This window comes from Chlorocebus sabaeus, chromosome 18 (genome assembly GCF_047675955.1).
Source record: "Chlorocebus sabaeus isolate Y175 chromosome 18, mChlSab1.0.hap1, whole genome shotgun sequence".
Taxonomy (NCBI): domain Eukaryota; kingdom Metazoa; phylum Chordata; class Mammalia; order Primates; family Cercopithecidae; genus Chlorocebus; species Chlorocebus sabaeus.
The window spans coordinates 18,376,354-18,390,054 of NC_132921.1; the positions used below are offsets into that span (position 1 = coordinate 18,376,354).

The following is a 13,701-nucleotide window of genomic DNA, read 5'->3' on the forward strand; positions in this document are numbered from 1 at the left end:
AATAACATGGTCAGGAAAAGAATGGCCTTTCTACCTCTGGGTGGAGATGGAATTCCTGGCTCTCCACTAGGCCTCCTCTGACATGACCCCGTTGAAGAGGGGGAGGGACCTCATTACTGCTTCATGGAGGTGGAAGTCTAGGCTTCCCACGTGATGTCCACTGACATCCGCCAGGTATGGACGAAAGTACCAGTTCCCCTCCTCAGCCTTCCTTGACACCATGACAGTGGAGGGGAGGGCACAGGTGGGGAATTAGAGTGCCCCACCACAGCCTGGTGAGGATGGAAGTCTGGGCTCCCCACTCAGCCTGTGCTGGAATAGGTAGGGGTAGAACCACGTTTCTTCTGTGGTGTTTGGCTGAAGTAGATCAGTTACTATCTAAACATTTTCTGTCTTTCAGGACTGCTCCTTTCCTTGTCTGTCCCTTAGCTAGAGAGAATAGGCTCTTGTGGTGGTGGTATTATTGTTTTTTGGGGATTTTTTGGGGGTCTATGCCCACTTGCATTTCTAGGTTGCTGATGTCTTCCTGCAAAAGAAAATTCAGGGAATTCTTTGGGACCCAAGATCACTGACCAGTCTGCTCTCTTTCCACCGCCTGGAGTTGTCCAATGTTTGTTTATAGTGTCTAACATTTTAGTCGTATAGTCATCCCTCTGTATCCTCGGCTTCCACATCATGGCTTCAGCCAGCTATGGACTGAAAATATTTTTAAAATTGCATCTGTACTGAACATGTACAGACTTTCTAGTCTTGCCATTATTCTCTAAGCAATACAGTGTAACAATTACATACATGGCATTTATATTGTGTTAGGTTTTGTAGGTAATCTAGAGATGATCTAAAGAAGCAGTCCCCAACCTTTTTGGCACCAGGGAATGGTTTCATGGAAGACAGTTTTTCCACACACCGCTGTGTATGCAGGGGTGAGGGATGATTTCGGGATGAAACTGTTCCACCTCAGATTATCAGGCACTCATTAGATTCTCATAAGGAGTGCACAACCTAGATCCCTTGCAAGCACAGTTCACAATAGGATTCGTGCTCCTCTGAGAATCTAATGCCGCCGCTGATCTGACAGGAGGCAGAGGTCCACCACTCACCTCCTGCTTTGCAGCCAGTTAGTTCCTAACAGGCCACAGACTGGTACCAGTCCACTGCCTGAGGGTTGGGGACCCCTGGTCTAAAGTATACAGGAGGATGTGCATAGCTTATTTGCAAATACAGCACCATTTTATGTCAGGGATTTGAGCATTGGAAGATTTGTGTATTCATGGAAGGTCCTGGAACCAGTCCACGGACAGCTATACTTAAAGGTCCTGGAACCAGAAACCAACGGACAGCTGTACTTAGCAGGAGAAATAGGGGAAGGAACACCTACTCCAGCTCCTGAAAGAGGAGATTTTCATCTGTCCATTTAAAACCATTCAGAGGAATCTCATGCTTTTCCTCACCTGTGTTCTCTCTGCCTATAACATCTTTCTCTCCTTTTGCAGCATCAGCCACTATGTGATTGTCATGTCCATGACCATCTTTTTGGTGTTCCTCAATGGCCTGGCCCAGCTGCTCACAACAAAGAAACTCAGTCTATGTGGCAAACCCAAAAGCCACTTCATGTGAAGTTGCTGAAGCACCATTCAGCATCTGGATCCTGATTCTCCTTTTAAACTAAAATCTCATCAAGGACTCAATAAGAAGATGGATATGGATATATAGTATATTCTACTCCTGTAGGGAAAATGATATTTGGAATTCCGAACTGACAGGTTATCTGGAACAAAGGAGCTTCTTTTCTTTTTTTCCTAGATTTTGCAGGCATGAAATAGTGATTATATCTGTGGAAAAGCATAGGAAGGCATTCTCCATTTTCATTTTTCTCCTTTGGCTGGCAGCTCTTCCCAGTGATGTTGAGAACACCTACAGTAATCTGGTCCCCAACCGCACAGCTTCCCGCATACCCAGAAGCGAGCACATGCCTGTGGGGGCAGTGCTGATGGCATCCAGAATCATTGCCGTGGCTCAGCTGGAAGGAAGTCACTAGGTGCCAGCGTCAATGTTTATCAGCTTTCAGCACTGGTTTCGTTGGACAGTCAGGGTGTATTATTTCAAAAGCTTCAATAGAAAAAGTGTTTGCAGGTATCTGTCATATTTCTTTAGTATGCAATAATACTATCTTATCCTTTTTAGTGCTATTTCTCGGGTTTTCACAGTCAACCAGCTAGATGCATGTCTATCCTTCACTTTTTGTTTTTTTTTTTCATTTCTGGATTTTCATGGAATTTCTGACAATACGAAAGTAGAAAGTGCTTGGTATTTCTGTCTTATACATAGGAAAACATTTAAAATAAATAGTTTTTAATTGTAGGCTCATCATTTGTTACCCCATAGCTTTTTCATGTATTATTTCTTTCCCTTTGAATTTATTTTTACTGTCATCTATTATTTTAACAGGAGTTTAAAATTCAATGGTTTAACTTTCTGACAGTATCATAAGAATTCATATTAGAGGTGTTATTCTTTCTGGTTGTGAGATTCTAGCCCAAAGGCCTAAAATCATCAAATTAGATTTCCATTTGTAAACAAATTTTAATGGGCAAAATGTCTTGAGAGCAGTTTTTATATGGATTGTCCATAAAATGACCTTTACGTATCCCTGTGGAGTTGGCCTTTTGCCTGTGGTATGCCAGTAGCTTTTGGCTGATGCTAAGCTTTCCTGGTATGTGCACTATTTTTAAGAAGTAATTGCTTTTGAATTAAGTTATAGCAGTACTAATTCACGTTAATGACTAGGAAGCCCTCTGTAATTTATTAGATTTTTCAAATTGGCGGGGAGTGAATAAATACAATTTAAAAGAGTCAGAAATCAGTTTGGCGAAGTGTACTTTCCTAATTTCGATTTATGATGAAATATAGTTATAATTTATTTGTAATACTACTTTATGGTATACCAGTGAAAGAATTACAGTATAAAAAAGAGGTATTAATGTTTTATGAAATCTCATGCATCAGTTCATAGCATAAAATCTAGCTGGACAACTAAGAAGCTATGGTAGCAAACAGTGATGTTGATGGAATGAGAACCATGAACTTTCGTATTACCTCAGAGGATTTTTTATCAGTTTTTTTCCACACATCAGAGAAAACTGACTGTATAAACACTTATCATTGACCTCTTTCTATGTGTAGTTTTGCCTTTTATCTTTTCCCAAATTTTTATACAGAGAGATTAATAAATATTACAACATTGTAAAAGGTGCTCAGTATTTTTTATCTTTCTTTATTTTGCTCTTCGAGGCCTGTCTTTTTCTTGATTTTGTCCTTTCAGGTCAGCGTGAGTCTGTGGAATAGGTTAACTTCCTTCTGACAGTATCACAGAGTTTGTGTTGTGCGCCTGCAGCCACAGGCTCATCCTGCCGCACCGTAACTGGCCCCTTCGGACTCACATGGGAACAGGCCTTTTCTGTTGCAGTTTCTCAGATATCTTTAAATGTTTTGAAATGTATATTTTTATATTGAAAAACAGAGGAAAAAAAAACAAGAGTTAGGGAAAAAGTATTTCTATTTAAGGTATTTATTTTTTCGTTCTACCTATGCCATAGATTTCTGAATCAAGACTTAGGACATTTGCTGATTAACAATGTTTAAATTAGGAATTGTTATAAGAATTAAAATGGGCAGAACAAGTTGTGAAAATATTGAACCAAAAAAGGCCATGCTATAATCTTAGAGGGCCCATGAATAAATCTTAGAGGGAATCCTAAGGCTTTAGGAAACCACGGCAGCTTGTCTGTCATTTCCCAATATGTTAATTATTATACTTAGTGTACAGTATTTAGAATACAAAATGCTTTTTCGTTTTTTAGGAAAATAATGTTATAAATGGTTGTATATGTTCATAGTATTGTCTTTAAAATTATTTGTTAATGATAGAGCTGAATTAGAAAACCTCTTCATCTGTTATAATATGGTTTCTTATGAAAAACTTATTACAAATTTCAGCCAACTCAGATATTAAGAACATCAGTGTCAACCCTCCTCCCCTCCTGCCACCTTTATACACTTGTTTTGGTGGACCAGGGGCTCCTTTTCTCCTTTTTGACATATAACTGTACCGTTAAAAACATGATTTCTGCTGAAGCTGGCCTGGAGGGAGTGAAGGCGATTGCATGGGCATGGTCTCTAGGACAGGCGTAGCTGTTGCAGGGCCCCCCTGTCCTTGAGAGAACCTGGTGAGCTCCCATATTCACACTAGATGCCAGCATGTCAGGGGGCTGAAGAGAATGGAGCGAAATCAACTCTGTCATTTGGAGAAGACTCCCTTCAGACCAGTTCTGAGAACTCCTTCTTTTAAGAGACCAGAGATAACTTGACCATTTCTCACCTTTTCATAGTTGTTCTTTTTTATGTTGACATTCCCCTTACTGTTGTTAAAATGCTTCAAAGCATTAATGATTGTTATGCTGTGTGCTTTCAGTACTATGGCAATATCTTTGTAGCATTTTCCCGTTTCTTTATCAGCATGGTTTTTTGTTTTGTTTTTTCGTTTTTGTTTTGAGACAGGTTCTCATTCTTGCTCAGGCTAGAATGCAGTGGCACCATCTCGGCTCACTGCAACCTCTGCCTCCTGGGCTCAAGTGATCCTGCCACCTCAGCCTCCTGACTAGCTGAGACCACAGGCACACGCCCCCACACCTAGCTAATTTTTAAATATTTGTGTGATGGAGACAGGGTTTCACTATGTTTTCCAGGCAGCAGCGGTTTTTGTTTTTTTGTTTTTTTGTTTTTTTTTTTATGGCTGGGATTTCTTTATAATGCTTTGTTATTTTAAAAAAAGAAAAGGAAAGATTAATAATCAAAATTATCTTTAATTGGCCTCATAGGGCTAAAATCTAGAATTATTATTACTCTTGGGTAAACTCATGAAAAGTACTTAATATTCATTCTATAAAGAAACAAAAAGAAACTTTGAGATGTGTCTCTTATTCATTTCCTTGGGTACACTTAAAACGGATTACAGTTCTTGCTCAACTTTCTACCTTCAGAACTGCAGCATTTATTTGCCACTCAGCAGCATTTCTCAGAGTTTGTCCCTTAGAACTTTGGTTCCTTGTAATACAAATAAATGTCATAATAAAAATAGTTTCTTTTTTCTTTTATTTTTTTTGAGACAGACTCTGGCTTTATCACCAAGGCTGGAATGCAGTGGTGCAATGTCAGCTCACTGCAACCTCCGCCTCCCTGGTTCAAGCGATTCTCCTGCCTCAGCCTCCTGAGTAGCTGGGATTACAGGTGCCCACCACCACTAATTTTCATATTTTTAGTAGTGACAAGGTTTCACCATGTTGGTCAGGCTCGTCTTGAGCTCCTGACCTCAAGCAGTTCACCCGCCTCAGCCTCTCAAAGTGCTGGGATTATAGGCGTGAGCCACCTCACCCAGTGAAAAGAGTTTCTTAATTAAATATATTTGAGAAACATCTAGTCAAACTACCTTAAATAGGTGTATTTACGTGAGTTCTAAGGGAATTTAACTTGTGATGTACATTGTGAAGGGAGGAAGATGGCATATGCCAAAAGTTTCCACTTGCTTGACAGCAGACCCTATCTTAGAGTTTTCCTTCTGATCGGTAAACGTAAGAAATGTTGCCAAAGCTGGGCTCAGTGGCTCACCCCTGTAATTCCAGCACTTTGGGAGGCCGAGGTGGGTGGATCACTTGAGGTCAGGAGTTTGAGACCAGTCTGGCCAAGATGGCAAAGCCCCATATCTACTAAAAATACACACACACACACACACACACACACACACACATAGTCTGGCCAAGATGGCAAAGCCCCATATCTACTAAAAATACACACACACACACACACACACACACACACACACACACACACACACAGTCTGGCCAAGATGGCAAAAACCCCATCTCTACTAAACACACACACACACACACACACACACACACACACAGTCTGGCCAAGATGGCAAAACCCCATCTCGACTAAACACACACACACACGCGCGCACGCGCACACACACACACACACACACCCTGGTGGGGTGGCAGGCTCCTGTAATCCTTGCTACTCAGGAGCCTGAGGCACGAGAATTGCTTGAACCTGGGAGGTGGCATGAGCCGAAATCGTGCCACTGCCTGGGTGACAAAGTGAGACTCTGCCTCAAAAAGAAATGTCTCCATATAATTTTGCACTGAAAGCTCAATTTGTCATAGTTTTGAAAATAGGGTGTTGTATGCTTGATTGATGTTTTTCTTCCTGAGAACTGAAATACCATTTTTACTTTAACCCTTAATGTGGGAAAACTTTACAATTTCCTGCAATTTTTCCTGCCTCTGTATATATTACACCTGTCATCATTTAGTCTTTCATGTGGGAAAGGCCAGTGGTACCAGATAGCATTCGGTTCATCACGGCTCATTGTCCAGCCCTGTTGGAGTTTAGACTAAACCTTCATACCTTATGTTTTACATCTTTTACCTGAAAAATAAATATGCACCAAATTTCAACTTGTTTTCTTTTTTTTTTTTTTTTTGAGACGGAGTCTTGCTCTGTCACCCAGGCTGGAGTGCAGTGGCCAGATCTCAGCTCACTGCAAGCTCCGCCTCCCGGGTTCACGCCATTCTCCTGCCTCAGCCTCCCGAGTAGCTGGGACTACAGGCACCGGCCACCTCGCCCGGCTAGTTTTTTGTAATATTTAGTAGAGATGGGGTTTCACCGTGTTAGCCAGGATGGTCTCGGTCTCCTGACCTCGTGATCCACCCATCTCCGCCTCCCAAAGTGCTGGGATTACAGGCTTGAGCCACCGCGCCCAGCCAACTTGTTTTCTTATGATTTGACATTGTAGAAGGTGATTAGTAGTTAAATTTTTATAATGCTTTGTTATTTTAAAAAACCATGAAAAGAAAACATCAATTATCAAGATTTCCTTTAATTGGCCTCAAAGGACTAAAATCTAAAATTATTACTCTTGGGTAAACTCATGAAAAGATAAATTCTTTTTACACAGGAATTTAATTAGCTTGGTATCAAATACCAATTGCATCAAACATCAGTGATTCTGTGAATTTTTTAAAGTTGTTTTTACTTTAAGTAGATAATGTTCAGTGAATTTGAATATGATTAACGAAGGGACCAACAAAGGTAATTGTCAGTCTTACAGACATCAACTTTTACTTCGAATATCTCAATATTACTCGAACTTCTAGGAGTCGTCAGTCAACATTTTAAAAGCTCCTCTCCTTGCTGATGAGAAGTAATATTTTAAAGTTAGAAACCATACAATTAAATCCTGATTTGCAGGCCGGGCGCGGTGGCTCAAGCCTGTAATCCCAGCACTTTGGGAGGCCGAGACGGGCGGATCACGAGGTCAGGAGATCGAGACCATCCTGGCTAACACGGTGAAACCCCGTCTCTACTAAAAAAAATACAAAAAAAACTAGCCGGGCGAGATGGCGGGCGCCTGTAGTCCCAGCTACTCGGGAGGCTGAGGCAGGAGAATGGCGTAAACCCGGGAGGTGGAGCTTGCAGTGAGCTGAGATCCGGCCACTGCACTCCAGCCTGGGCGACAGAGCAAGACTCCGTCTCAAAAAAAATAAATAAATAAATAAATAAATAAATAAATAAATAAATCCTGATTTGCCTGATTACATGTTTGCTTGTCATGTCTTATCTCTCATGTTATTGTGATTAGTTTTATTTTATAAAAAACTACTCATAGCACAGCCAGGTGATCTATGTGAACATCAGCAGTGATAAGTTGACAGTGTGTACCCTGGATACATGATGAGAATGGCACTTTACCTACACGGACTTCCTCCCCAGTGCTCACAAACCCAGTCTAATTATGAGAAGAACAGACAAATCTCAATATAGGACATTTGGCAAAATACCCAGTGAGTACTCTTCAAAACTACCAAGGTCGTCAAAAACAAGGAAAGGCTGAGAAACTGTCAAAGAAGCCTGTAGAGACATGACCACTGCATGGGGTGCGGCACCTGGATGGGGCCCTAAACATGGGGTGCGGCACCCTGGATGGGGCCCTAAACATGGGGTACGGCACCCTGGATGGGGCCCTAAACGTGGGGTACGGCACCCTGGATGGGGCCCTAAACGTGGGGTACGGCACCCTGGATGGGGCCCTAAACGTGGGGTGCGGCACCCTGGATGGGCCCCTAAACGTGGGGTGCGGCGGGTGCGGCACCCTGGATATGGGGCCCTCAACGTGGGGTGCGGCACCCTGGATGGGGCCCTCAACGTGGGGTGCGGCACCCTGGATGGGGCCCTCAACGTGGGATGTGGCGCCCTGGATGGGCCCTGAAACAGAAAAGGACATTAGGTAAAAGCTAAAGAAATCTGAATAAAGTATGGACTGTAGTTAATAAAATGTCAATATTGGTTCATTAATTATGAAAACTGTGCCTTAGTAGTTATTAGTAATTAGTAATCTTTAGGTGTTAATAATAAGAGAAACTGGGTGAGGGAGTGTGTGGGAACCCTCTGTATAAATTTTGCAAATTTTCTATAAAACTATTGTAAAATAACAAGATTGTTTAAAATTGTAATTGTAATTTTATGTTTTTAAAATTTCTACTCTATACACATAATTTTACATAAATGCATTAGAAGTATAATAACAGAGAAGCAGGGGATTGAAGGGGTGGTGCACTGTTTTTTTTCTGTTTTTGTTATTTCTCCCTAGTTTTCTCTCTGCTCTTTTACTCCTGTTATTCCCCTCTGAGCCACGTTAGAGCCCAATGTGTATAAAATTTTTCTTCCTGAATAACTTTCCATCAATTATTGTAGCGATTATTATGTTTTTGTTTGTTTGTTTGAGACAGGGTCTCACTCTGTCACACAGGCTGGAGTGCAGTGGCACAATGATGGCTCACTGCTGCCTTGACTTCCTGGATTCAAACAACCCTCTTGTCTCAGCCTCCTGAATAGCAGGAACCACAGGCTAATTTTTAAATATTTTGTTTTTGTAGAGACAGGGTCCTGCCATGTTGCCCAGGATGGTCTTGAATTCCTAGACTCATGCAGTCTGGCCCTTGGTCTCCCAAAGTATTGGGATCAGAGGCACGAGCCACTGTGCCCGGCCAATTACTATGTTCAACATAAATCTCACATGAGTGTGTAGTGGTCAGCTGTGCCTTTGCTCAGCATTTCCTCTTGAGATAACTGTGCCTCCACTGCTAACCTTCTGTTTCTGGCAGGAGCTAAAATGTTTTTATGACCCTTCTCACCACATTTGACTAGTTTAGGGGTGCACATCTGACCCACACCAGGCCAATCTAAGTTCTTTGCAAGATTTTCAAGCTGGAACTGAGAGAAAGTTTCTAAGATGCAAAGGTTCAGAGCTGTTTTTGGCCAAGTTTAATTAAGTGAAATATTCTAGTAATCTTCCAATAAGTAATCTCTTCCAAAAAAAAAAAAGCAGGGGGATTGAATTCACTCATATCTCTAAGAACACAGTGGATTATGAGAAATCCAAAGCTCCACTTAAAATGTTTATTTTGGTTCCTGGTTTTTACCTTCTGCTAAGTTGGAATTGAGGGGGAAGAATAGTTCCATGAAAACTGGTTCAGACTTTATCCCTCCGATTCACAGTGTTACTTTCATGCCTAATATTACAAACTGTTTACGTGCCCTGTTTGGTGTTATGTAGTAAAAACAGGAGTTAAATATCTTAGCTTTGCATAGCGTCTATCTCCAGGAAATGCAGAGAGTTCTTACGTGTTCATTCCTCCAAAACAAAATACAAATTTTCTCATGGGTGCTACTGGAGAAACAATAGCATAAATAATCCCTATGGAGAACCTGCCATATGCCAAGCCCTGTGGCAGGGGCTTTACATTCATGATCTCACATAATTGAGTTATTGCAACCCCTTGTGCTAGGCCAGACCTCAGTGAGCCTTGTCTGGGTTCCAGGCTGTCAAGAAGGATGTCTTGGGCTCTACTCAAGTTTGGTTTTTCAGCAAAAGCAACAAACACTGGAAAGATAGTAATGAGAGAAAAATATATAGGTGGTTTTGCCCTCTCTGCAAAGGTTTCTCCAGCTCACCTTACCTCCACCAAAGATTAGGGCTCTTAGAAGCCCAGGGAGAATGATATGCCCAGTAGAGCATAGGAACACAGAGCATGGGCCCGCTGCCCTCGGTGCTCACAGCCACGGCAGCATTCCCAAACAACTTACATCACCCTAAGAGGCAGTGCTTGTGCTGCTCAGGAGGGCCAGCTTCACTAGGCCTTTACGTCCCTGCTTTGTCTGCACCATGGGGCCCTGGGCTGTTCCACCCATGCCCACTGAGGGGCTTTCATATGGACAGGCCCGGCCATGGCCCATACAACACCAACCAAGGTAGATGGCAGCTTTGTTTTCCAGATAAGGAAACTGAAGTTCCAAGAGACTAAATGAATGTTCCAGAGTCCTCCATTTGGCAAGTTGATTTGCTAGTCAACTCAGAGCTAATTCAGTCTAAGTCTAAAGTTAAAACTTTTAATCACCAGACTCCCTTAGGGGTATACAACTACTTCCTTGGGGATGCCAGAGAAATAGTCCACACAGAGGATAGCACTTGGAAACAGGATACATTTATCCTTTGCTTAGGTCACATGAGTGGAATTACGTAGATGATGACAGCAGTAGCCGTAATGTGTAGGTCAGTGGCATGAGTTAAAGTAACCCATTGCATTAATCAGATAATTCAATATCCTCTCCTAGTGAAGCAGAGTGGGGATACAAAGTATAAGACATTAGCCCTGCCCTTGTGTTGGAATTGAGGAGATAATAATAATGATACTGGCAGATCATATTTCCTGAGTGCTTCCTTTGCACCAGCTGGTTCACCTCAAATCCCTTACATGTTCCAGAACAAGGAAGACCAGCAATGAAAGATATGGCCAGTTAAATGCTGAGTGGCCAGACACAGACAAAAAGCACTTTCGATGACAAGTTAACATACCAGTTAGCATCTGCTAAGATAAGGATTCTTTCAGGGCCTATGGCAGTAATATGCTCCTCCTGAAATGCAATGTCCTAACTAGCAGTTGACAAAAAAGAAGGACATAATATAGTCATTGAGAATGAGTAGAATGAAACCAGCCCTGTGGGCAGCTTTGTGGCCCCTAGTTTAGGATCTCCCCATCATTTCCTTGCTCCATAAATGATTTGTTATGTAGGAAATTCAAGTACTGAAATATCCAGAGGGAAAACAACATAATCCATGGTTCGCATGTGTTTTACTTGCGGCAAGCATTTCTAGTTACCTACCCAGTATCTACTCTTTTTTTTTTTTTTTTTTTTTTTTTTTTACCATCAGAACCTTGATTTGTTTATCAGAAATATTCCCAGAGCCAGACAGGGTGGCATACACCTATAGTCCCAGCTACTCAGGAGGCTGAGGCAAGAGGATTGCATAAGCCCAAGAGTTCAAAGACAGCCTGGGCAATATAGTGAGGGCACATCTCTACAAAAATCTTAAAAGAAAATAAAAAAAGAAGTATACTGGGATTTAAAAACAACAACAACAATTTAAAAAAATAAAGAAAAAAAACTCATCCTCCCTTGCAATGAGGCATGCCAATGCAATGCAGCTCTTGCCAATTATGTACACACAGAAGTCTCTAGGTAGAGCTTCTGGAAAACTCAATGCAGCTGATGTTCCTTCTTGCCTGTTGCCTTTTCCTCCTCCTGTATCTGAAATGTAGGCATGCCGCTGGAGGTGGAGCAGTTTTGCAACCTAGGAATAATGCGTTTGAAAATGAAACTACCTGGAAAGGAAGGCTTAGCTGGAAGATGGAAGATGACTGAGTCCATGGTCAAATCCCTTAGCCACTCACCATACGACCCTAGAACAGCTCACCTCCAGCTTCTGGATACATGAGAAAAGTAAAGCCTTTTTTGGTTAAACACTCTAAATCTGATGATCTTTATGTTCCTGACATACTTGGTGAAATTAGAAATGTAAGTACTTGTTAAAAATAAGTTAGGTTTCTTAAATAAGGCCTTCTGAAGAAGCATGATTGAACTGTCTGGTTTCCCAGGGGAACTCCACAGCCGTGGGAATTTAAATATTATGATACTGAGTTACATTTATTTTGTTCAGAGATGGCTATAATTAAGGCATTGGTTCAAGGTCTTAGTTGAACTTTATACATAACTATACAAAAATCAGTAGATTAATTTGCTATTGCTTATCTTTGGGGTGCATTTTTGTATCAGTTCATTCTCATTCTGCTGATAAAGACATACCCGAGACTGGGTAATTTACAAAAGGAAAGAGATTTAATGGACTTACAGTTCCACATGGCTGGGGAGGCCTCACAATCATAGTAGAAGGTGAATGAGGAGCAAAGTCTTGTCTTACATGGTGGCAGGCAAAAAAAGCATGTGCAGGGGAGCTCCCCTTTATAAAACCATCAGATCTCATGAGATTTATTCACTGTCACTAGAACAGCACAGGAACCACCCCCCGCCCCACACCATGGTTTAATTACCTCGCACAAGGTCCCTCTCATGACACGGGATTATTATATTCAAGGTGAGGTTTGGGTGGGGGCACAGAGCCAAACCATATCATTCCATCCCTGGCCCCTCCCAAATCTTATGTCCTCACATTTCAAAACCAATCGTGCCTTTCCAACAGTCCCCCAAAGTCTTAACTCATTTCAGCATTGACTCAAAAGTCCACAGTCCAAAGTCTCATCTGAGACAAGGCAAGTCCCTTCTGCCTTTGAGCCTGTAAAATCAAAAGCAAGTTAGTTACTTCCTAGATACAATAGGGGTACAGATATTGGGTAAATACACCTGTTTCAAATGGGAGAAGTTGGCCAAAACGAAGGAGCTACAGGCCCCATGCAAGTCTAAAATCCATAGAGGCAGCAATTAAATTTTAAAGCTTCACAATAATCTCCTTTGACTCCATGTCTCACATCCAGGTCACACTGATGCAAGAGTTAGGCTCCCATGGCCTTGGGCAGTTCCGCCTCTGTGGTTTTGCAGGGTATGGTCCCAGTCCTGGTTGCTTTCATGGGCTGGCATTGAATGTCTGTGACTTTTTCAGGTGCACCGTGCAAGTTGTTGGTGAATCTACCATTCTGGGGTCTGGAGGACAGTGGCCCTCTTACAGCTCCACTAGGCAGTACACCAGGGGGGACTCTGTTGGGAGCTCCAACCCCACTTTTGTCTTCCGCACTTCCCTATCAGAGTTTCTCTATAAGGGCTTTGCCCCTGCAGCAAACTTCTGCCTAGACATCCAGTTGTTTCCATAAATCCTCCAAAATCTAGGTGGAGGTTCCCAAACTTCTATCATTGACTTCTGTGCACCAGCAGGCTCAACACCACGTGGAAGTTGCCAAGGCTTGGGACTTCTACCCTCTGAAGCCACAGCCCAACCTGTACATTGGCCCTTTTAAGCCACAGCTGGAGTGGCAGAGATGCAGGACACCAAGTCTCTAGGCTGTACACAGCAAGAGGACCCTGGGCTTGGCTCAGGAAATCATTTTTCCCCCTAGGCCTCCAGGCCTGTGATGGGAGGGACTGCCACGAAGGTATCTGGCATGCCCTGGATACATTTTCCCCATTGCCTTGGTGATTAACATTCAGCTCCTTGTTATTTATGCAAATTTCTGCAGCTGGCTTGAATTTCTCCCTAGTAAATGGGTTTTTGTTTTCTGTTGCATCATTAGT

General features: G+C 42.2%; 1 protein-coding gene across 9 annotated transcripts in view; it reads left to right on the top strand.

The window, feature by feature from the left end:
• PIGN (phosphatidylinositol glycan anchor biosynthesis class N) overlaps positions 1-13,701 on the top strand; it is a 199,520-nt gene that overhangs the window by 132,929 nt on the left and 52,890 nt on the right. For 7 of the 9 annotated variants that reach the window (XM_037987971.2, XM_073006255.1, XM_037987970.2 and 4 more), the window contains one exon: positions 1,494-3,249. The exons of the other annotated variants lie outside the window; for them this stretch is intronic. In XM_037987971.2, the coding sequence (XP_037843899.2) occupies positions 1,494-1,617 (124 nt within the window). In that variant the 3' untranslated portion in view covers positions 1,618-3,249. Of the gene's footprint in view, positions 1-1,493; positions 3,250-13,701 lie in introns of those variants that run through there. 9 annotated transcript variants of the gene reach the window in all.